Source organism: Microcaecilia unicolor, chromosome 8 (genome assembly GCF_901765095.1).
Source record: "Microcaecilia unicolor chromosome 8, aMicUni1.1, whole genome shotgun sequence".
NCBI lineage: Eukaryota > Metazoa > Chordata > Amphibia > Gymnophiona > Siphonopidae > Microcaecilia > Microcaecilia unicolor.
In genome coordinates, this window is record NC_044038.1 from 177,056,440 (window position 1) to 177,081,431 (window position 24,992).

A 24,992-nucleotide genomic window follows, 5' to 3' on the forward strand; every position below is an offset into this window, starting at 1 on the left:
TGGTGAACAGATGATTGAGACACCTTTTTAGAGAAGTCTGGACATAAATCGAGCTTTGTGACCATTAATATTATTACCTTTTCATTAGAAAAACCTCTGATGTCCCCACTTCCACTTAAAAATATCTTTGTAGAAAGTTGTTGTTTTTTTAAGAAGCTATCTCTTAGACAGATCTCTAGTTGTTCATGGACATTTGGGAGATCGATCATGGACTCCAGAAATGAGAAGAACAACCTTAACACTTTAAGGAAGATTTATTGATAAAAGACTCAACACAGCACTGTGTTTCAGCCTATGACCTGCTTCAGAAGTCTATTGATGACAACTGGGGGAAAAAAAATTTCCAATGTAGTATCTTTTCAATGTAAAAAATAGAAAGGAAAGGTCATGAAAAAGACCATGGGTGAAATGTAGAAGAACAATACGTCCTCTAATCACGTGGCTTATAAACCAATTTACTGTATCCCGTGGGATTTCAGAGTTCTCCGCTTCGGTGGATTTCTGCTGGTTCATGGACATTTGACATAAAGGTCTTTCTCCTATTTATGAAATTTATGATTTACAAGCAATTTCTACTTTGGAAATGTTAATAAAAATTTAAATCCGGGTCTGGCATCTTCATTCTCCTTTGTTGATGTCTTTATTCATTTGACTTAAGCATACAACACGGGGCTTGGATTCTGGCAACCAGCCAGTCTCTCTTACAGTGGGCTAAAATGTTATGACAAATAGGAGTGGAGTGAGCTTAGCTTGCAAACTGTCACACCGAGTGCAAATGGTTGTCCTCTTTTTACCATCTGTTTTATTATTGTATCATAAAAGATAGACAGCACTCTGGAGGACAGGAAAAATGCCTGAATATGCTGGGTACAACTGACACCTCTACAAATCCGATACAGCATTACTCACAGTGTAAACAGGTTGGACTTTTGTAGCCAGGAGGAATTCTGCTGACTTGCAGATTACAAAAAGGAAGAGATACAAATGATCTTCCCTGGCCTGCAGAGACCCTCTCTCAATTTCAAGACCTGTCATAATGTGTGACACCTACCAGCTTCCATGCAGCCACCAGCTGGGCCTGCCTCATGATGCCTCTTAATGGTTACATCATTTCAAAAGCATTTGTCATGGTGTCCAGCAATAAAAGTGCAAAATTAATTAACACTGTAGATTGGAGAAATTATTGTGTGTGTGTGTGGGGGGGGGGGGGGGGGGGGCTGGAAGAAAAACGCAGGCTGATAATTTTCATTTTTCTTTCTAGGCTTCTAGCTCAGCTGGAAACTGCTGCAGCTTTCACACTGCTATACAGAGGGGTAAATAGCCCTGAGCTGGTACGCAACGGTCTTCCTTCATGGTTAACCAGTGCCTTTGCTCCTTTAATCTGTCATTTTAAAAGTAACTATACATCTCAGAATTCTCTTTAGATAAGGATCCGAAACTTGGGTAGTCGAAACCATTCTAATAACTTCATCAATCACTTCTCAATTCAGTTCTCAGGAAACACCCAGCCGGGCTGATTTTTAAGGTATCCACGCACTGCCTCCATTGTATGCAAAATCTATCTCATTCATATTCATTACTAGTAAAAAAGGCCCGTTTCTGACACAAATGAAACGGGCGCTAGCAAGGTTTTCCTCGGAGTGTGTATGTTTGGGAGAGTGTACGTGAGAGTGACTGTGTGAGAGTCAGAGTGAAAGTGTGAGTGTGTGTGTGTGAGAGAGAGAGTGAGTCTGGGTGTGAGTGTGTTTGTGAGAGTGTGTGTGTGAGAATGAGAGTGTGTGCAAGTGTGTATGTGAGACACAGTGTGAGAGTGTGTGTGTGCGAGAGAGAGAGTGTGTGTGAGACACAGATTCTCTGTGAGAGTGAGTGTATGAGACCAAGCGAGTGTGTGAGTGACTGTGTGGCACATAGAGAGTGAATGTGATACATTGTGAGACAGAGTGTGTGAGAGTGAGAGTCAGAAAGACATTGTATATGAGAGAGAGAGTGTGAGCCTTGCCCTCCCAATCCATGGCCATCTGTCCCCTGCCCCCTCCATTCATCCTTTTCCAGCAATTCCCCTCTCTCCCTGAGCCCTGCCATCTCAATCCATGCCCATCCATGCTTCTTGTCACCTGCCCCCTCCATTCATCCTTTTCCAGCAATTCCCTTTCTCCCTGGCCCTGCCATCTCAATCCATGCCCACCCATGCTTCTCTGTCCCCTGCCCCCTCCATTCATCATTTTCCAGCAATTCCCCTCTTTCCCTGAGCCCTGCCATCTCAATCCATGCCCATCCATGCTTCTCTGTCCCCTGCCCCCTCCATTCATCATTTTCCAGCAATTCCCCTCTTTCCCTGAGCCCTGCCATCTCAATCCATGCCCATCCATGCTTCTCTGTCCCCTGCCCCCTCCATTCATCCTTTTCCAGCAATTCCCTTTCTCCCTGGCCCTGCCATCTCAATCCATGCCCACCCATGCTTCTCTGTCCCCTGCCCCCTCCATTCATCATTTTCCAGCAATTCCCCTCTTTCCCTGAGCCCTGCCATCTCAATCCATGCCCATCCATGCTTCTCTGTCCCCTGCCCCCTCCATTCATCATTTTCCAGCAATTCCCCTCTTTCCCTGAGCCCTGCCATCTCAATCCATGCCCATCCATGCTTCTCTGTCCCCTGCCCCCTCCATTCATCCTTTTCCATCAATTCCGCTCACCCTGAGCCCTGCCATCTCAATCCATGCCCATCCATGCTTCTCTGTCCCCTGCCCCCTCCATTCATCCTTTTCCATCAATTCCCCTCTCACCCTGAGCCCTGCCATCTCAATCCATGCCCATCCATGCTTCTCTGTTCCCTGCCCCCTCCATTCATCCTTTTTACAGCAATTCCCCTCTCACCCTGAGCCCTGCCATCTCAATCCATGCCCATCCATGCTTCTCTGTCCCCTGCCCCCTCCATTCATCCTTTTCCATCAATTCCCCTCTCACCCTGAGCCCTGCCATCTCAATCCATGCCCATCCATGCTTCTCTGTCCCCTGCCCCCTCCATTCATCCTTTTCCATCAATTCCCCTCTCACCCTGAGCCCTGCCATCTCAATCCATGCCCATCCATGCTTCTCTGTCCCCTGCCCCCTCCATTCATCCTTTTCCAGCAATTCCCCTCTCTCCCTTCCATGACCCCCCCTCGCATCCATGCTCTTCTGTCTCCCATGTCCCAGCATGTCCCGCCCTCTTCTTCCCCCCCCCCCTTCGCATCCTTGCTGTCGTTTCTCCTCTGCCCTCCCGCTCCCATTGTTCAACTGCCCACCCTCTTCTCTTCCCCCTACATCTTTTTTTTTTTTTTTTTAAAGTTACCTCCGTGGCGGCGGTTCCGGCAGCGTCAGGGAAGGAGGCGGCGCTCCCGACGTCTAGCCTTCCCTTCGTTGTGTTCCGCCTTCTTCTGACGTCATCCTTGACGTCAGAAGAAGGCGGAACACAGCGAAGGGAAGGCTAGCGACGTCGGGAGCGCCGCCTCCTTCCTTGACGCTGCGTTTTGTTTTTTTTTTTTTTTTGCGCCGTCGACGTCATGACGTTTGACGCGACGGCGGGGCAGAGACGGCTGGCAGCCTGGCTGGCTTCACAACACGAACGCCACGAACCCCACGAACCCCACGAACCCTTTCAGAACGTTGTCCTCATTAGAACGTTCACGGTGCGTTTTATTATATTAGATATTCATTATGGGTATCCTGAAAACCTGACTGGTTTAGTGTGTCCCGAGGAATGGGTTGAACTCTTGCCCTAGAACAGAAGTTCTCAACCCAGTCGTCAGTGTCCCGAGCACTGGGTTGAGAATATTTGCCCTTGAAGGATATGTGTATTGTAGGAGGAAACAAACACAATACAGAGAGGAACATTTTTGGATTTAGCTCCCACCTTTTCAGAAGCAGCTCAAGATGACTGATATTCAGGTACACAAGGTATTTTCCTGTCCACAGAGGACTCACAATCTAATTCCCCAGCCCATGGAGGTCAGTGAATTTGAAGTCACTGATCAACATGTGCTGAATTTGACCCAGATATTCAATGAATATCTGAATACTGTCCGGCTGCAGAAGTTATCAAGTACTGGTTGACCAGTACCCATATTAATACCTTTCTGCTGTCTTAACTTTATCAGGGCTCTAATCCATTTAGCAGACTGAAAATCTGCTCCACCTTAACTCTGCTCCTAGACCGTCACAGAGTTAACAACCGCCCATGGCGGTCACAGCTGATATTCATCAGGCACTATTGGTGGCAGAGATGGCCAGCGGAATTTAACCAGGTAACAGCTTTCATACACAATTAATTCCCACTGAATATCTACCCCTAAAGTTTCTACCTGAGGCAACGGAGGGTTAAGTGACTTGCCCAAGATCCCAAGGAGGGTCAGTGGGATTTGAATCTTGGCTTCCCTGGATCTCAGCCCACTGCTCTAACCATTAGGCTACTCCTCTCTCTTGCCAATACAGTCACACAGCAGTTGATGGCAGAAAAACATCAATTGGAACGTACTTTCTACTCTGTCGTCCTGTCCATTACAGAGATATTTCCTAGCTGTAGAAGCCTGACCCCTTACAGGACATCACTGCTTTTGTCACATGACATTTCTTTGTTTCCTCATAAGGGAACAGTGGAGAACACAAGTTCTCTTTAAAATGAAGGATCTAAAAGGAAATTTGATGCACTGTAAACACTTAAAATTACTGAAAGCAGATTCTATCCATAATAACAAAGAAGGAAAAGACCCATAGAAAAGAAGAACACTGATTACGAACAGTGAAGAAAAGTCTGCTCAGGAATGAAACTAGGAAACTGGACGGACCCAATGGTACTAAGCAAACTAGGAAGCCCACGCAAGAACCCATGGGCAGATTAGAGAAAAGGGTTATTAATGTGCAATATTTGTTTTGATAACAGATTATTTGCATGATATGCAAAATAGGTTCACAGATTTCTTTTGTGGTAAAGTCCTCCCAAAATTGAAGACATTACTGCAAAAAAAAAAAAAAAAAAACTTAACTACTTCTCTACAGTTAAATTTTGCCCAAAATCTTCAGTTTGCACATTTTTCCATGCAAAACTTCACTGTGCAAGAATTGCCAGAGTGCTTATTTACACGATCCTTCACCTCAATAACAAGTTTGAGCAAGTTTCACATATGAACCCATGTGCATGCAAAAAACCTGGAAAAGATACATTACAACTTGCAAATATGATTGTGTGCGTTCTTTGCCATCTTTCAAGCATTATGGCACCAACACTCATTTCCTTGTTGTCACTAAGAGTCACAAGAAGTCTGGCCTTCCTGTCACTAATAGAGAAGGTCTCAATAATATGGGTATGAGACTAGCGGCTCTCAGCCTTTACTGTGTTGTAACCCAGCACTGTGTAAGTGCTAGACCCGCCCATGCCCCTCCCAGGTCCACACTCCTTTGCAATTGCACACTTTATAGAATCATGACTAAGAGCAGTTAGGTGTGTGATTGCAAATCAGTGCCAATTAAAACCAATTATATCCAATAATTGGTTGTTAATGCCAATTAGCAGCTAATTAAGCAATTAAGTTATGTGTATAATTGCCACCATTCTATAACTTGGGCACACAACTTTGCGCAATAAGCATAAAATCAGGAGCAGAAGATTATAGAATGAGGAGGAATATGCATTAATGATTTGAGTTTCACAGTTGCAGACAAACGCACACATGGGGTGGAGTCTGCTGAGCATTCTGATTTCTTGAAACAGAACCTTTTCATTGCGAGATGGGTGAACGGTTATAATTTTAAGGAGAGTGAACCATTAGATAAGCAGAAACATAAGATGGATGGGAAGAAAACAGCCAAATGATTTCTCTCAGGGGCAGCATCTGCAAATAGGTTAATTAAGTGCACACCATGACAGTAATGAACCCCATTCCACGCTAGGGTATATGGAATATGATCTCGGTCTCTCAAATTTCCAGCTAACGCTCACCGTACTGCTTGCATCATGCCAAAGACAGCGTCTTTCTGGAGTTCATAACATGTAACATGTCTAGGCAACTTATTAAGGTGTGCCTGAAAATTCCTTTAAATCAAGCCTGTGGCACCCAAAACGGGAAATATTTCTGTATCTTTCTGTCACATTTTCTTGGTCTCGGACTGCATTACTTGTCCTTGAAGATCTCTTTCTCCAATAATCACTTTGCACCGAGATTTCCACTATCAACGCTATTCTCGTATTTTTCTCCTTTTCCACGATGTGAAGGATTTACAAATGTTTCTGATGTATTAGGGACTAGACATTTAGCATCTGCCATTGCTGTTACCTTTATTTTTGATGAAAAGTAAGTAGACCCAGGAAACCACTGCTCCTTTTTTTTCCAGAAATTCCAAATACTAAAAGCCCTCACACAATTTCCCCTCTGAATTAAAATGAGTGCATGCTGTGAGGATGAGGATTTTAAGTCAATCACTGACACTTTCTATTGTTGAATGAGAGAGTAATTATCTTAGCTGAATTGCCTTCCACAAAGTAGCGGAGTGGCATATGCGCTGTCTATTTCTGTTCCTGTTATGTTGAACACAACAAATTATCCAGAATGCAATGCTTTGCTTTACTGGCACTATTCCCTTGTGAAGTTGAGTATCACTGACTGTATAACCTGTTCATGAAGGAAATTAAAGCCGGATTAGCATAAATTCCAAATGATGGAAAATGTGCTGTAATGGTGGAGGTGGGGGAGGGCAGGGGAGGGCCTCTTTGCAATCCGCAAATATTTTTCTTTCAATACTGCATGAAGTCTGCAGTGGTGCTTTATTAATGACACCAGTCATGGAGACATGACAAGTCATCATAAAATGTGAATTTGTGGCCATTAACCAAGAGCTATGAAATCAGGAACATGACATTTTTTGATCCACTTATGATAAGACTCAGATTTACCTATAAATTAACAGATATAATGGGGGTTTCTGTGTTTCTTTCCAGGGGATGGAGAGAAAGGGGGCAGGCTATTTAAAGCTTCCAATTTTTTTAAAAAAGTGGGGTTAGCTGTAAATTACATGGTTACAGACAAACTGTATGGGGCCCTCCACTTGACACAACCTTACCATTCCTGCCTCTCAGGGCTCCATGGCAACCAGCTCCATGGTGAATTCTATCATCACCTAATAATGGACCAATCACTCAGTTTCCTTTGACAGGGAGCAGCATGTTGACTAAAGGTCATCTCTCGATGCAGGTCTAACCCAGAGTCTCCACTGGGAACAAATAATTTCTATTCAGGTGAAGAAGGGTTGATTACTGAAATTCAGAGTGAAGGTAGAGAAGAACAAACTCGATACATAGAAAATATTTCCCATTTATGAACCACCTGCAAGGTCTCATCTCCTTAGGAGTGGATGCTAATACACTCAAATTTCTGTTAGTTTCATTATTCTATATTGCAATGCAATCAATATTTAGCAAGAAATGTACAATTAGAATCCAGAGAGAGAGAGAAATATTAACTTTCAGTAGCTGAAGAGAGAATGAAGGCCGAAGCCTGTTTAATTGTACCAGTTGCAGGATACACAAACATGAAAGTACCTGTGAATGATAACATTTCAGAGACTGAAGAGCTGATTTATGACTTAGCAGATTTTAAATGTGGATTTTGATTCATGGCAGATATTAAGTATTTGTGAGCCTTAAAATATAAAGGGATGCACATTTCTTGTAAACATACCTATGTGTGCATGCATTTTTTGTTTTTAACACTGCATGCTAAGAAACACAGACATGGGGAGAAGTTATCAACATGGGCTCCTGTTAAGATTGGCTCAAGTTGAGTTGCATACAACTTCCCCTGTGCAAGAGGGACATATTCTAAATGTTGAATGTGAGCCAATGGAGAGTGACATGACTTGTCTAAGGTCACAGGGAGCCACAGAGGGTGCACTGGGATTTGAATCCCAGTTTTAGCCTGCTTCTCTAAACCACTAGGCTATTTTCCAAACTAGTGAGGCTAGTGAAATCCCTTCCACTGGGTGTTGGGCTGATCCTGTGCTCATCAGCAATACCATACACTGAGACAATGTCTCCAAATAGGTTTGGTTTGCGCAAACCATGATAGTAACGACCCTCACTCTTAAACCAGTATGATCTCAGTCTCTCAAATTTACTGAGAATGCTTGTTGGAGTTCATGAGATGTAACATGTACAGGCAACCTATCCAGGGGTGCCTGAAAATTCCTTTTAATCACAGAAAACAATGGGAAATAGTTCTGCATCCTTCTGCCACGTTTTCTTGGTCTCGGACTGCATTTCTTGGTACTTGAGGATCTGCTCTCTCTCTACACGATTCACAGAGTAATCACTTGGACTGACACCTCTACGTTCAATGCCATTCTCATTTTTTTCTCTTTCAACACATATTAAGTTGCCTGACATCCAGCTTTTTGTAGGTCAAAATGGGAATATCCCATGTGATCATAAACCCTTCATTCTCCATAATTCTCTTAGGGTCATGATCCCAGTGCTGTTCTGGTACTGCAGTGTTGTAATATTTACAATGTTTCCGGGGCATGAGATGCACCACCTTGTGTTTTTCTGTATAGAAAGTTTTGGCCTTCAAAACTTTGCAGCCAGCTACGAGATGAGTACCAATTTCCGGCTCTTTCACACAGTGCCTACAGAAGGTCTGTTGTAAAAGTTTTTTCTATGGTTGATGTAAACCATCTCATACATAACCTGCTGTCCTGAGCAGCTGTAGGAGACCCAGGATCTCTTCATAGGTCTGGATTTTGATCTTCTGGCTGTCCAGGAATGGGGATGATGTGAAGACAAAGTTCATAGCCCCAAGACAGTGGGGGCAGGGAAGGAAGAGGAAAGGGGAAAGAGACTCAGTCACTGCTCACTGGTAGCTATCTGGAATAAGGTGTATAACTTACTGGGTTTTAGATGGATTCATAGTCTATAGTTCCTGGCTATCTCATTCAATGCCTGAACCAGAGGTGGGAAGAATATCTCTCCCATCTTATTGTCAGTTTGCAGCCACATATAGTAGATGATGACGACAGAAAAAGACCTGCACGGTCCATCCAGTCTGCCCAACAAGACAACTCATATGTGCTACTTTTTGTGTATACCCTACTTTGATTTGCACCTGTGCTCTTCAGGGCACAGACCATATAGTCTGCCCAGCACTATCCCCACCTCCCAACCACCAGCCCCGCCTCCCAACCACTGGCTCTGGCACGGACCGTATAAGTCTGCCCAGCACTATCTCCGCCTCCCAACCACCAGCTCCGCCTCCCACCACCGGCTCTGGCACAGACCGTATAAGTCTGCCCAGCACTATCCCTGCCTCCCAACCACCAGTCCCGCCTCCCAACACCGGCTCTGGCACAGACCGTATAAGTCTGCCCAGCACTATCCCTGCCTCCCAACCACCAGCCCCGCCTCCCGATCTTGACTAAGCTCCTGAGGATCCATAAAAGAATGTCAAGAGTAGCTCTCCCTCCCCTCCTAGACTACCTTGTGGTCCAGTAGTGTAGTCAGGGCAGGGGTGACCAGATGCTTTTGCCCATGTCAGCTCTACACTCAAAATAGCTGCTGTGACCTCTTGTGGCAGTCTTACAAGATTGTCACTCAGTATATATATTGGCAGCTGTTTTGAGAGTAGATTCAGTATAGGCAGGAGTGCCTGGGGGGGGGGGGGTCACTCCTGCCCTAACTACATGCTTAGACTGCCATGGATTGAAAAGCTTGAGGGGGCACCTACAGGTATAATGGCGGCCATTTTTAGAGTACAGCCAGTATGGGCAGGAGTGCCTGGGGATCACTCCTTACCTAACCACACTCTTAGACTGCCATGGATTGTAAGATATGCTTGCAGGGACACCTATAGGGGACATGGAAAAGCAACTCTTGTTCAAGGAAGAGGAGGAGAGGTCAAAGCACAAATTTTTGGATTCCACTGAAAACATCTGGTGAGTTTCAGCTGAAACCAGAGCCATGGCTGAAGCACAAAGGGCCAGACTCTAAATATGGCAGCTAAAAAATCCATGCGGAATTAAGCATTTTCTATATGATTTAGACACGGTGTACAGAATAAGCTTAGTCGATACTGTAGCGCCTAAATCTATTTACGCCAATAAAAACCTGATGTAAATCCATGCGCGTAGATTTAGGCACACTTACCTGTATTCTGTAATTACAAGTGGAAATTTGGAACGCCCATGAAACACCCATAAATATGCCCCTTTAAGCTATGTGCGCTTATTTTAAACTGCGCGCTTTGCAATTTAGGTGCAGTTCTTTATAAAATACACTTAGCGATTTCCATGCCAATTAGTGCTTGTTATTGCTTGTTAAGTGCTGTTAAAAATGCTGATTACCTTGCTATGCCAATTATGGGTGTATCTCCGCGCAGAACCTAGGCGCCATATATAGAATCCAGGAGACAGGGGCAAATTCTAGAAATGGTGCCTTAAAAATCAGCGCTGAAAAGAGTAGTGCTTAGCACTGGGAACTGTGACTACTTATAGGCGTGCCCATTTACACCAACAAAACCCTGGTGTAAATCCCCACACCTAAATTAGGTGCAGATCCTCTGAATTCTATAATAACGTGCATAAATTAAAGGAACGCCTGTGATCTGCCCATGACCCTACCATGGCTGCACCCCCTTTTTGGACCCATGCCTAAATTTAGGCGCGTAATATTTAATTGAAGCCAATTAGCACCAATAACTGCTTGTTAAAATTCAAATTATCTGCACTAATTGGCTTATTCCATTAATTTGCCTGCGCAAATTGGGTGCATGCCCAAGTTTGCGCAATGCAATTTAAAGCACCATTTATACAATTCAGGGGATAATGCCAAGCTGCATTATGGATATGGGGCAATTATAGTCAAAAATCAGGCACGAAGGCACTCTCTCTCATATGTCACAAAGGCTCTGATGATGCCATCAAAATGTTATCTGCTGAGACATGTCGAGTTTCGAAGGATTACAGCTATGCTTCTCATTAATTGACCCCATGAAGTCCCTTTGTTGTGATTGCCATTGGTGACTAATTGAAAAAATAAAACTGTACAAATTAGTGATTCACTCTCATTTCTGTCTCTTATGCTCTACATACCTAGCCTTGCTTCTCACCAGCACTTCCTAGGGACACAGACTATGGCCTGTGAATGCCACTGAAGGGGTTGATGAGGCTTTAGGAGCTCCTTAATTCTAAAATCTGAAAGCACCAAGCTCATTTCAAGATGCTGACAGCTGACTGTTTTCCAAGATGCATGAGATGATCCTTGTAACTGAGTCCCTGTTGCCAAGGATAAAATCTGTGGTTTCTTTTGTTGGAATGCTGTTGTTAGTTGATCCTACAGCTACCTGTAGGGCTGCCCATCACTGGCCTTGCAAAGAAGCAGCATTGTTGGAGATTAAGGAGTTACACTTCGCATCTTCTGACCCGGAGGTAAGCAGAATGACCACAAAAATCATGGTAGGAATAAGGCAGCCCACAGAATATTTCACAATAGGAGAACTAGTTTTCAGTAAGTGAGTACAGTGAAAACACGAGGAGATGAGGGCGACTTTCAATGGAATCAGAGCAAATAAATTTGTAATTCTGAAAGATCCTCCAGAATCCATTTATTAATTGGGATTTATTAACTGCCTCTATGAAGAAATTCACCCATGGCGGTTAAGTGATATCATTAAGTGGAGAAAGAAATTAAAGTGTTAAAGTCAAATAAAGGGAGCTGGAAGCTTATCAGTAACACATTTCATCTAATAACGCCTGGCACAGCTCAGAGCCAGGATCAGCAGCAGAAATGGCGTGTATGGATATATGCAGGGCTTTGTGTCGCATTTTGATTAAGCAGTGAAATTATTAAATATCCTCCCCTTCCCCCCTGGGAATTCATCGTAGAATTCTATGTCGCTTCCCACTCAGAACTTTGATGAACGGTTTCAATTGAGTTTCACACATCTAGTGAGCTGCAGTCGACCGAAGCCTGCACTTCAGAAGGATGAAGAAACATCAAGGTGGAAAGTCAGGGGTGAGGTCACACTGAACAAGTTTCCCAGGCTGCTTTGTGTACACAGCAGAGGTGAGAGGACACTCTAGGAGCGAAACAAAGCATACTGCCAGGGCCAGCATTAGGGGTGGCAAACAGGGCAATTGCCCTGGGCCTCCATACTACAGGAGGCCCCCAAACCTGCCTCAAGCTGAAGACAGCATAGGCTGAAGACCAGCTTTGGGGCCCCCCTCCCCAGTTTCTGCCCTGGGCCCCTGAATGTCTAACACCAGCCCTGCATACAGCCACCAACGGAGCTTGTCTTTCTAAAGGAAGGAAAGAAAGAAAATGCACAACAGCACGGACTACAGAAGATACATTGTGGTCTAGAAGAACACAACATCTATAGGAAATTAATGGTGACATGATGAATGTGAAGCACCCAGCACATGTGGAGGTGTATTTTCAAAGCACTTAGACTAACCTATGGAACTTTTAAATCTAAGTGCTTTGAAATGAGCCCCGTGGTCTCCTTAGAGTAAGTAGCACAGTAATATTGAGGAACAAGGAGACAGGATTCAATCACAGTACTGGAAGACCAAAGGCTTCATGCTTCATTACCCATCAGGATTTAATGTTCTACCGCTATATTGTACCTTATTAATTAAGATACGCATTATGCTCCTCGTAACACTCTTTTGCCTTGATGTTAGCTTGAAAGATGTTTGCTTCCTGCAACATTAAACCTCATGGTAATTATCACTAGCAAAGAAGACACCCTGATTTCAAACAACTTTACACAGGCTCATCCTGTATGATATCAGCATAATTTTATAGGGTATGAAAAGTTAGGTATCTAACCTCTGGTGCTCAAACAGAAGTTATTGGTAATTAAGCATCAAAATGGAAGAAAAATGGCCGTTAAGTCCCCTTGTGCACTTAAGTGCTATTCTATAACTAAGCTTCTAAGTGGTCAAACATGTAACTGCAAAGGGGGTTTCACATGGGAGGGGCATCGGTGGGTAATAGATGTTCCAATATTTACGTTTGTGTTTTATTGAATAGTATTGAGTGCCTAAGTGCTGCATTTAGATGCTCAGAGAGCTATTATAGAGCTGACATTTGGTCAAAAAAATCTTACTTGTGTCTCCCTGGACAAGTCAGGAAAAATCATCACACATAAACCACAGAACCCAGCAGTTAGCTAAGCGGGCAAAAATAGGACATGGATAAGATGTGTATTTTGCATTCAGGTCTAAATACTGATTTCAAAAACTTAAATATGTGCATTTAGCAAGGGGACGAGGTCTGGACGTGTTTTGGGTGGGATTAGGGTAGGTTACAAAGATGCTGGAGGATGTAGTAACAGCAGTTAGCGTATTTGGGTTTATAAAAGGTTTGGACAAGTTCCCTGTTATTGAGGGAAGCTACTGCTTGTCCCTGGGATTGGTAGCATGGGATGTCGTTACTCTTTAGGATTCTGGAATGTTGCTACTAATTGGGTTTCTGCCAGATACTTGCAACCTGGATTGACCACTGTTGGAAACAGGATACTGGGCTAGATGGACCATTGGTCTGACCCAGTATGGCTACTCTTATGCTCTTATGATTTACACCTGCTCCTGCAGCTGTCTATGTTTTAAAAGTTGCTTGGATTGTGGATGTCCCCTGAATTCCCCAGTTTTTATGTCCTCCTCACCAAAGTGACACTGGCAAAGGTTATCAGAAAATACAATGTGTATGTTTAACATACCCATGTATGCTCTGAAATACCAACATACAGGTGCACGTGCCGTCTTCACCTCATTGACAGTTTATACTTTGATGTCTGTAAAATAGATAGAGCTGCCACATATAGCCAGCACATGCACATCCATTCCTGTATGTATTTTGGAACAGGCTCAATGCCAGCAGATCCTGTCCTAAAACACTAATAGAACTTCTGGACGTCACAATTCCGATTCGCACATCCTTTCTAAAGTCTGTCTCAATATTTCTGAGAAGTTGACGACATTCAAGTTTGCCAATACCTGGAACCTGACACCACCTTTCATGGAAGAATTTAGCCCTTAACAATAAATGAGATCCGTGCTTAATACTTAAAACAAATAAACGAGAAACTCAGTTTTGGCACAGCAGTGAAAGGGGAAAAGAGCTTACATTTAGCATGCTGGTCGCACAGAGCTGATGATCGCATGTCACACAACCTGATTGTCCCTTTACTGCTGCTGTACACAAAGGTGTTGCAGTGGTGTGGGTGAAATTCAGCGGCTGTGATCACTTCCGTCAGTTCTTCCATGTTGGCTGGCTTAATATCTACAATATCTGAGATAGGTGAGTCAAGGATAAAATATCAAATGGAGTGCTTGGTTGGTAAAGTTTTGGTTGGTGAATGACCTTCCTGAGAAGGGAGAAGCTCTATTATTTCGCAAGAAACCCCCCAAACTAGTTTCTATGTTCAACCTCCAGATCTCCTCTCCAGGGTATTTCAATAGGAAATCCCTTTTTGTCCTCCCCTCTTATTTTTCATTTCTAATTTTTCTAGGGCCTGATATTCAAATGATTTAAATGGCCAGGAAAGGCTTCTGGTCGTTTAAATTGCCTGTCCAGTGCAATTCAGGCATTTTCGTTGGCAACTTAACCGGATAGAGCTGCTGAAAATGCCTAGTTAGTGTCGAAGCCGAAGCCAGCTATTATGGGAGAATTTCAAGGGAGTCAGCACATAACCGGTTAAAGTAAACCACATAAACAGGACCACATAAAAGGCAGTTTTATCTTTATGTGGTTCTTTACAGTTGGTTAAGTGCTGAATATTGCACTTAAATGGCTATATTTTGGTTGACTCCATATACCTGGAAACTCAGGGGTCCTTTTACTAAGGTGCGCTGAAAAATGGCCTCTGCTAGTGTAAGCATGTGCTTTGGATGCGCGCAGATCCATTTTTCAGCGCACCTGTAAAAAATGCCTTTTTAAAAATGTTGGCTGAAAATGGACATGCGGCAAAATGAAAATTGGCGTGCATCCATTTTGCGTTTGAGACCTTACCACCACCCATTGACTTAGCGGTAAGGTCTCACATGTTAATCGGGCGATAATGGTCTACGTGCATAAAATGCCTTTTACCACTTGGTAGAGCCGTGCGCCAGAAAATAAAAATTAATTTCTGGCACGCGAAGTGGACTGGCTTAAAAAATGAAATTACCGCCCAGGCCACATGGTAACCGGGCGGTAATTCCAAATTGATGCACGTCGAGTGTGCGTAGGCACCTACACGACTTAGTAAAAGAGCCTGGCATTACATTTCTGGGTATAATGACGGCAGCAGTCAGCAAAACGCTGATCATCGCTGGTTGAATATAGGGGCCCCTAGAAAACTGATGACTCCTGGAAGGTGCCAGATTGATAGAAACGGAAACTGAAGTCCTTCACATATATACTGGACAGGCACAACAGATCACAAGCAATACAAACATTCCCCATCACCAGAGCTGGCTTAACTATTATGCAAACTAGGCAGTCGCTTAATGCAGTGATTTTTTTTTTTTTTGGGGGGGGGGGGGGGGGGGATAAAAAGCAGCTGCACTCAAAACAAAACAGGTCTTGAAATCTAGACAAACTCAAAGAACAGTCAGTGCATTTTGACCTCGAGGGAGGGTGGGAAATTTTCAAATTGCCCATTTAGGAGAGAAGTTATCAATATGTGCTATCGTTAAGATAAGTTATTTTATCACAAGCAAGCTGAAGGAGTAGGGTGAAGGGGTAGGCACTTTCAAAAGCCACAGGAAAGATGAAAAGAATCTTGTATATATAAAATTAATTAGGACACACCAAAAAGACTCGACACAGCAGCTGTGTTTCGGCGCATCAGCACCTGCTTCAGGAGTCTACGAGATACACATAAATAAGTAAATCAAAACATACATATTATGATGAGAATATATTAGAACATACAAATAAATGGGACTAAAGACACATTGACTAATTACCTATCCAAAACACCAAAAACATTAACAACATAATGAAAGCAGTTTCCAAAAAACATCTACCGGGTTAAGGCAGGAATTTATCAACGTGGATTACTGGTAAAATGGCTTATTTTACACAAGTCATGCTATGTTACCACAGCTCCCATTTTATATAATGAGACTCTATGCTAAAACAGTACAAGTTGTGGTAAAATAAGCTGTTTTACTGGTAGCCCACATTGATAAATTCCTGCTTTAACTGGGTAGATGATTTTTGGAAACTGCTCTCATAATATATATATATATATTTTTTTTTTTGTTACATTTGTACCCCATGCTTTCCCACTCTTAGCAGGTTCAATGTGGCTTACATATTATATACAGGTACTTATTTGTACCTGGGGCAATGGAGGGTTAAGTGACTTGCCCAGAGTCACAAGGAGCTGCCTGTGCCTGCAGTGGGAATTGAACCCAGTTCCCCAGGACCAAAGTCCACCACACTAACCACTAGGCCACTCCTCCACTCATATATGTACAAAATAAAACAAGAAGGCACGAAGCAGGTGTATTCTATAACCTGGTGCATACATTTTCAGAACGCCCATGACCTGTCCATTCTACGCCCATAGCCACGTCCCCTTTTTGGCAGAGTGCATTAGAATTTACATGTTCCACTTTACAGAATACACTTAGTAAGTTATATGTGCAAATTCTAATTAATACTAATTAGTGTCAATAATTGCTTGTTAAGTGGCAATTATTAACACTGATTGCATTGTTAAGTAATTAAACTGCACACGTAAATCCAGAAAATGACCGGATTTCCATGTGTGCAATTTCAGTTGCGCTATATAGAATCCGGGAGTATATAGTTTACTAAGATTTTATATGTCACCTTTCTTTTTGGTAAAAACAAGGCAGTTTACAGTTATAATTAAAAATGAAGAGTTTGAACAGAAAAGAACACCACAGTTTAACAGGACAGCGATAGTGGATAAGAGCAGTGATACAATGTCAGAATGCCATCTCAGTATATAATCACGTCCCCCCCCCCCCCTTGATATATAATTTTATAGCCCAAGGACACTGAGAACAGCTATAGGAAAAGCCGGATTTGAACTTTAATCTGCCAGGCCCATGACTCACTCACTGTTCTTACCACAAGACCACTCCTCTGCTTGACAGCAGAACAGTGGGTGGATAAATAGAGCAGTATTTCTAAATTATACATGCATCACATGTATAAAAGTTATATAACATATATGTATGCATTGGAGACCTGACAGTTGGACAGATGAATGCCTGGCAAAACCACCTCATCAGGGAAAGGTGCTCACCTAGCCATGGCTCCTTATCAACCACCAAAGAGTTAAAAAATTAGAAGGAGTTTGCCAAGCTGCCATATGGCTGAAAGCATTTGTTTTCGATAATAATTTAAAGCAATTCTATCTTATTCTCTAAAGGGCTTATTTTTAACAAGTTAAAAGCAGGTATCATAAATTATATAAGCGATACAAGGAACGGCAGCATAAAAGAAGGGTTTAGCCAACTCTGACAGTAACATATTGCCAACTTGTATAGCCGGCTCCGTTGTAAATAAGGGCTGTCAGTTACACCAGTGCTGAGTGCTACCATTAACGTAATAAGGTATGATTTCTTTTTTCATTTTAAGTTCTGGAATTAAAGTGCTGAACGGTTGCTGATCCTATAGTTCCATTGACAGCAGAAAGCTGCTATCAATTTTACCCCGAAAGTACATCAGTATTCATATTTCTTTGTCTTTTAATATTATATGGCCAATTCAGCAGTGGAAGCCCAGAAAACCTACTCTTTGTTCTCTGATGAAAAGGAGCATTCTTGAATGTCAGAGGGGTTTTAAGTAGGGGCTGTGATTTTCCACAGGAATTTCTCTTCCACTAGGCTGCCTCTTTACTTACAACACCCAGGGAAAATCTACCCTATATAAAGAAAGAAAAGCTCAGAGAAAATGCCCCTTGCAACGACATACAAACCAGATCTGGAAAAACTGAGAAAAATGACAAAAGACCTACAGCCACTACTACTCCAGGAGGATGAATTACTAAAAGATATTCCTAGCTCCACCAAAGATGGATTTCCAACATCTCATCTGCTGGCAAGTGAAACTGAAAGCGCGTGCAAAAGATTGGAAAGAGTCAGATGTACAGTAATGAACCACATACAGCTGCTCTAGACCCAGAGCCTACTTGTGGAGACATTTCATAAACCGTAACTATTACCACATCAGCTGCGTCGGTGCAACCACTCTCAGTCCACGATGCAATCACTGCCTATGCAGATTCACTGATGCACTAATATTTTACAGCATCATAATGCCAAAACTGCACATTTTCACTGCACAAATAATTCATTTTGCATCATTTTATTCTATTTTAGAAACCCCTCCCTCTTCTGCCTCTTGAAAATATTGCAACCACGTGAAGACACCTCACCTATAATGTCAAGGAACTACAAGTCACAGCATTGGGGATCATGTGAATACATTGTAACTTCCCCCAAAATAACACATTTTAATGGTAGCCTGCATTGATAACTATGTCCCTATCAATGTGGGCTGCCTACTGGAGTTAACAGTAAAATAGTACATCTTTAGTAGTCCACATTGTTCTTCCCTTAATTAAAGAAAAGGAAATGTCTCTAGAAATTGAAATCACTGTTATATGTAAAAAAAAGTGAGCCAAGTACAGGACAATCAAGTCATTGTGACATCACTGATGCGGTTGGCTCTTAGGCATTGGTGGAATGAGGCATTGCGACGTCACAATATCAGCTCTGCTTACCAGAGACTGAAACTCTTCACACTAAGAGGGGAAAGTGAGCCACGTATAGGACAGTCGAGCCATTGTGACATCATTGATGAGGTTGGCCCTTAGACATTGGTGGAATGGGCACGGTGACATCACAATATCAGCTCTGGTTACCAGAGGCTGAAGCTCTTCACACCAAAGAGGAAAGTTATCAGTGTGGGCTACCATTAAGATAGGTTAGTTTACCACTAATGTGTGCAATTTTAGCCCAGGTCCCATTTTATGCTATAAGACCTAATTACTAATAATTGGGGTAAACAGTAAGATAACCCATCTTAATGGTAGCTCACGTTGATAACTTCCCCCCTAGGTCTCACTGCATAAAATGTGATGTGTACTAAAGTAGAATGAGCTAATGGTAAAACTGGTTTTGACAGTTGCCCACGTTGATAACAATGCCCCTTAGTCTTACTGATCATCATGCAAGGAGTCAGGGATACAACACCACCCCATTCCTTACCCCGTTGCTCTTGTGGCCTGGTCTAACGTTCAGTTCCCCAACTTCAGCACTACTGAAGGTTGAGAACTGAATGGCATAGATCTCTCTCTTACAAACCATCGTCTTTCGAGTGGATGTTAAACTACATGAAAAAGTTTTGGATGGGAAGGATACTAAAACTTCGGTTGGTTATTTCAAGGTTCCAGAGATTTATTCGCAGGTCATCAGCTGACATGTAGGTTTCATAGTCACTGTTCACCGATATTGAGTTGATATGATATGTGTGCGCATTGGAGAAGACTCTTCTGGGCGTGGCTTCTACCATTAAATCCATCGGTCTGAATGCGGGTACCTATTGAGAGAAGCAAAAAAAAAAAGAACTGTAGCATTAGCAAAATTTTAACAAACAAGAAAACTTGTACCATGTTCAAAGTTGAATATCATTCAACCTAATTTTACCGATTTTAAATAGAAAGGAAAGTCTACGATTGGAATGATCTGGGGTATAATTACTGTGTGATAAATTCACAGTGTATTAAACACTGTGAAACTTCACATCGGCTTCTGCCGCTAGAGGCTGCTTAATTAGGACCAAAATGGCCTCTTTCTCCATTGATGTCTTATTAAAGTGGTTGATGTGCTCAACTTAAGTTAAAATTAGCGCCACCATTCTTGCTACTAATGCCTGGATTGATGAGGCTCCATGTTATATGTCATTAGAAAAGAAACAGAGGAGGTGAGCGGGGAGCACCGTGGTATTAACTTGTAACACCAGTGTAAAAAATAGATGTAATAAAACAGAATGTGATAAACCAGTGCTGCAGTATTAAAGTGATAATGTTAACTCATTGTGACCTTTTCACTTGTAAGCAGGGCTGATGCATGGAAATTAGGAGACCAAGGCGAATCTTCAGCCTTACACCTCTCTATAATAAGATTCAAGACGTGGAGGCTCTTTTTCAAAGCACATAGACTTACAAAGTTACAGTGAGCACCCAAATAGTCTCCTTTCTCTCCCATTTATATTTTGATAATTAAATTAAATTGTGATGAAGCCACTACCAGAAAAAGCTGGCAAAATCTAATAATTGGATATCATACTTTTTAATACTAAGGACCTTATTTTAGAAACTTCTCCACATGTAAATAGCAGCCAGGAGGTAATTACTGGGTGGGTCCATGCTTCCAGTCCCCTACTACCACCACCATCAAATTTCCAAACGTAGGGGTCCTTTTACTAAGCTGCGGGAAAAAGGGCCCTGCATTTGTGGCAGGGGCAGATTTTCCCGCATGCCAGGTCCTTTCTACTGCAGTGGGTAAAAAAATCCCCCTTCCCCAAAAACGGCCATGCAGCAAGATAACTCTTACTGTGTAGTCATGCAGCAGGGATCATTTACTGCCACCCACTGAGGTGATGGTAAGGACTCCCATGGTAACTGGGCAGCCTGCAGCGATGCCCGATTACTGCTGGGTTAGCGCCAAACCTGCGTTGGGATTGCTGATGCTTTGTAAATGGGCCCCTTTATATCTTGGCTGGAGGGAACTCCTGGGCCGGAATCCCCAGATCATTAGTTGGCAGCTGCGCTCTCAGACGCAGACGCCCTATGCATGCTCAATTCTGCAGGACTCCCGGGGGTCTGCCTGTCCCTCATGACTGCAAACTCAACATTGATGCACCGCTCCCATGGGCAGGGACACAAGTCAAGGCTCCCACACAGCTTGGAGGGAACGCTGACATGTATGGCCAGCTTTTTACATAGTTAAAGACACCTAACTCTTCTAAATTTTCTTCTTGTGCCTGAAAACAAATGTTTCAATTGGCTAGAAGCTATCAAACCCTCTCCAACCCCCAAAGAAAGGTAAGCATCAAGCTTTTTTCAGGTGCAATATGAAATATGAGCCAATGTATTTACTATGCTTCGACCTTTGCCTTCACGACAGACCAATAAAAGGTCAACAAGTGAAGCTGCTACAGAAGATCAGAAAAAACATACTATGGGGAGCCCAGGGACAAGGCTAAAAACAATTTTATCATCTTTGATGCTTCTCTAAATAGAACTGCCCTGGTAAAGTGCTGGAGTTCGCTTCATGCAAAAGATAGTCAGTTATATAGCTGTTTCCAAATGATAGGAAACCATTGAGATCCTGATTCATTCTCTCTTTGCCTACTTTTCCAAATAGGATTAACAGCTGTATATAACACATTCATGTTATTTTTTCTACATACTAATTACTTGCTACAGTGGTGTATGTAGATCTGAGACATAACGAAGGCAATTTTCCAAAGCATTTCTGTGGATAAAGCAGTGTGTTATATGCAAAAATAAGCTTGTGAACTTGCCTGCTCAGAATGGGGGGGGGGGGGGGGGTAATTCTTTATAAATCGCGAGGCTGCATACTAGGAGTCTTATTCTATGGTAGAACGTAGACATCCAAGTTCCATTATGGAACACTAGTGTAACCCAGTATCAGCGCCTGACATCTAGGCCTCTGCACATAAGAATAGCCAATACTGAGTCAGACCAATGGTCCATCCAGTCCAGTATCCTGCTTCCAACAGTGGCCAATTCAGGTCACAAGTACCTGGCAAAAACCCAATTATTAGCAACATTCCATGCAGAATCCCAAAGAATAGCAAGATTCCGGAATCCCAAAGAGTAACAAGATTCCGGAATCATAAAGAGTAGCAAGATTCCATGCAGAATTAGGTTGTCTTTGAATAAGATAGAGATGGGAATTTAAAAGACATAAAAATCCCCCTAAACAAAAGCAACATAAAACCCCACAATCGCATTGCACACTAGACTATTACATTTTTTATATATCATAACTACACTGGGAATTCCTGTGGAATACAATACACTGATCCTCTCAAAAGGCAAACAGATATTGTGAAAATAGATACAATATAATACAGAAGACAGAAATGTCTTCAGAGCTGCAACCTTTGGGCAGTGTGTCAGACATGACTCAGCTCTGGAGTGGGCAGTGTATCAGTCATGACTCAGTTCTGGGGAAGGGCAGTGTTGTTTCTCTCTGACCCTGAGATGAGATCCTGCAGTGCTTTAATGTGGCATCAGTTATCTGTTTATTCCCCCTAGAAATTTTCCATGGCCATCAGAAAGGAGTGGGAGAGAGTGTGTTTACGGGGGGGGGGGGGGGGGGGGGGGGTGCATATGACAGCCAAGAACAAGTGACACCAAGACGTAGGACCTGCCAGCTTGAAGCCAGGCTTAATGTGATGGGCCTGCTTTCTAATTCAGGCTGACATATTCAATGATGCATTGTTTGCTGCTGAAGGAGTATATGCACCATCTGGGGGTTTGGTTTAGGATTTTGCCAGAGAGGCAGGAAGCAGACTGACATTTTCTAGCTTGCTGTCACAGACATGATGCCTTGGAAAGATAAAAGGTTCAGCCGTTTCCTTTGCATTAAGCTCCTCTTTTTTCTGACTGCCATAGTGCCCACCTGCTACACTGATCACACCTACTCATTTCTGTTCAGAAGACTTGGGTTAATATACGATCATCACAATATACATAGTTTTCATCTCAGTTGCTACTGAGTTACAGAGTTAATAACACACACCTGCCAAGGCTTACGTAGGTGGTTTTCTAGGATGGATGGATGGACCTTAAAACATGGGCCAATTCTACAACTGGGCACCTCCATTTATATGCTCTGAGGCCGTGCGGTATAAATGTATTATATAATGGAACTTGGGTGCCCAGGATCCATTATATTGTAACCCAGTATTGATATGCCTAACATTTAGATGTCCACAATTACGCCAGCCAAGCATGTGCATAACTTAACAGCATTCTGGAAATGGCCTGGCATTAAATATCTGGGATCAGTGCCTGCCTCCCATGGGCTGAATATCAGCCGGATGGACTTTAGCAATGTGTGTATTTTGCCAAAGGTCTTAGGGAAGGATCCCTATGAATCCCAATGTTTTTAAAAATCCTGTATCACTTTTCAGCTTACTGTTCCTTTGAATTTTCACTCCAGTACATTTCTCTTTTACAAACTTACATGGCAGTTCAGCTAGCGAATCTTAAATCTGAGTGTCCTTCAGCACCAGTGCTTTGCAGAGGTGGCTGGGACCTGGCTCAGGGCAACCGAACTCAAACTGTGGCAGCAGCTGCCATAGGTGCAGTGCCCAGAACTGGGCAGGATGGTGAGAGATAGCTTGGCCTCCAAAGGGGGTGAACACTCAACCAAACTATCAGAGGGAAAAAATGGAGCATAGATTAGGCACATGGAGGAGTAGACTAAAGAATAGTGTAGCAGGCTTTGATCGTAGTCAACCTGGGTTTGATTCCCACTGCAGCTCCTTGTGACTCTGGGCAATTCACTTAACCCTCCATTGTCCCAGGTACAAATAAGGACCTGTATATACTATGTAAACCACTTTGAATGTAGCTGAAAAAGGCAGTATATCAAGTCTCATTTCCATTTCTCTATTTGAGATTCTACAGGGAATGTTGAGATTCTGTTGCTACTATTTGAGATTCTACATGGAATGTTGCTAGTGGGGGAGCAGCCTAGGGGTTAGTGCAGCAGACTTTGATCCTGGGGAACTGGGTTCACTTCCTACTGCAGCTCCTTGTGACTCTGGGCAAGTCACTTAACCTTCCATTGCCCCAAGGTACAAATAAGTACCTGTATATACTATGTAAACCACTTCGAATGTAGGTTGCAAAAACCACAGCAATGCGGTATGTCAAGTCCCAGTTCCCTTTCCCTATTTGAGATTCTACATGGAATGTTGCTAGTGGAGGAGTAGCCTAGTGGTTAGTGCAGTGGACGTTGATCCTGGGGAACTGGGTTCAATTCCCACTGCAGCTCCTTGTGACTCTGGGCAAGTCACTTAACCCTCTGTTGCCCCAGGTACAAATAAGTACCTATATATAGTATGTAAACTGCTTTGAATGTAGTTGCAAAAACCACAGAAAGGTGGTATATCAAGTCCCATTAACAAGATCCCATACACAGTCTGAAAGAGTAGCAACATTCCATGTAGAACCCCAAAGAATAGCAAGATTCTGGAATCCCAGCCTAGTGGCTAGTGCAGTGAACTTTGATCCTGGGGAACTAGGTCCGATTCCCACTGTAGCTGCTTGTGACTCTGGGCAAATCACTTAACCCTCCATTGTCCTAGGTACAAAAACTTAGATTGTGAGCCCTCTAGAGACAGAGAAAGTACCTGCATATAATGTGTACAGCACTGCATAAATCTAGTAGCACTATATAAATGATTAGCAGTAGTAGTAAAATCCATATGCCCACCTAACACACAAACACACACAAGGCCCCCCTACAGAGAAAGAGTCACACATCTTCCTAACACAAAGGAGAGAATCAAGTCACATGGATTTTGACCTCTTCTATAACTGCTGATCCACAGAGATTTTCTTTTCACCTGCTGTTATTTGAATCCATCTATTCTTTTAATCAATCCATGGGAAATCATACAAAATGGAAGAAACCCCTTCACAGGTGTGGCCCACATACATTTTGCTTCACCAGTAAGTTCTAGTGACGAAGCGCACATATGCCCTGTCCTAGACCAGTGCTTCCGAAGTCCGTGCCCTGTCCTAGACCAGTGCTTCTGAAGTCCAGTCTTGGAGTACCCCTTGCCAGTCAGGTTTTCAGGATATCCACAATGAATATGCATGAACTTGATTTGCTTATACTGCCTCCATCATATGCAAATCTCTTTCAGGCATATTCATTGTGGATATCCTGAAAAC

The 24,992-nt window shown here is 42.9% G+C and overlaps 1 protein-coding gene across 2 annotated transcripts in view; it reads right to left on the reverse strand.

Annotated features, from left to right (window-relative positions):
• Positions 1 to 24,992, reverse strand: part of PPP2R2B (protein phosphatase 2 regulatory subunit Bbeta) — a 239,102-nt gene that overhangs the window by 4,797 nt on the left and 209,313 nt on the right. For both annotated transcript variants that reach the window (XM_030212897.1, XM_030212896.1), the window contains exons 5-6: positions 19,411 to 19,588; positions 14,147 to 14,311 (exon numbers count right to left, since the gene is read on the reverse strand). In XM_030212897.1, coding sequence (XP_030068757.1) covers positions 14,147 to 14,311; positions 19,411 to 19,588 — 343 coding nt within the window. The remainder of the gene's footprint in view (positions 1 to 14,146; positions 14,312 to 19,410; positions 19,589 to 24,992) is intronic.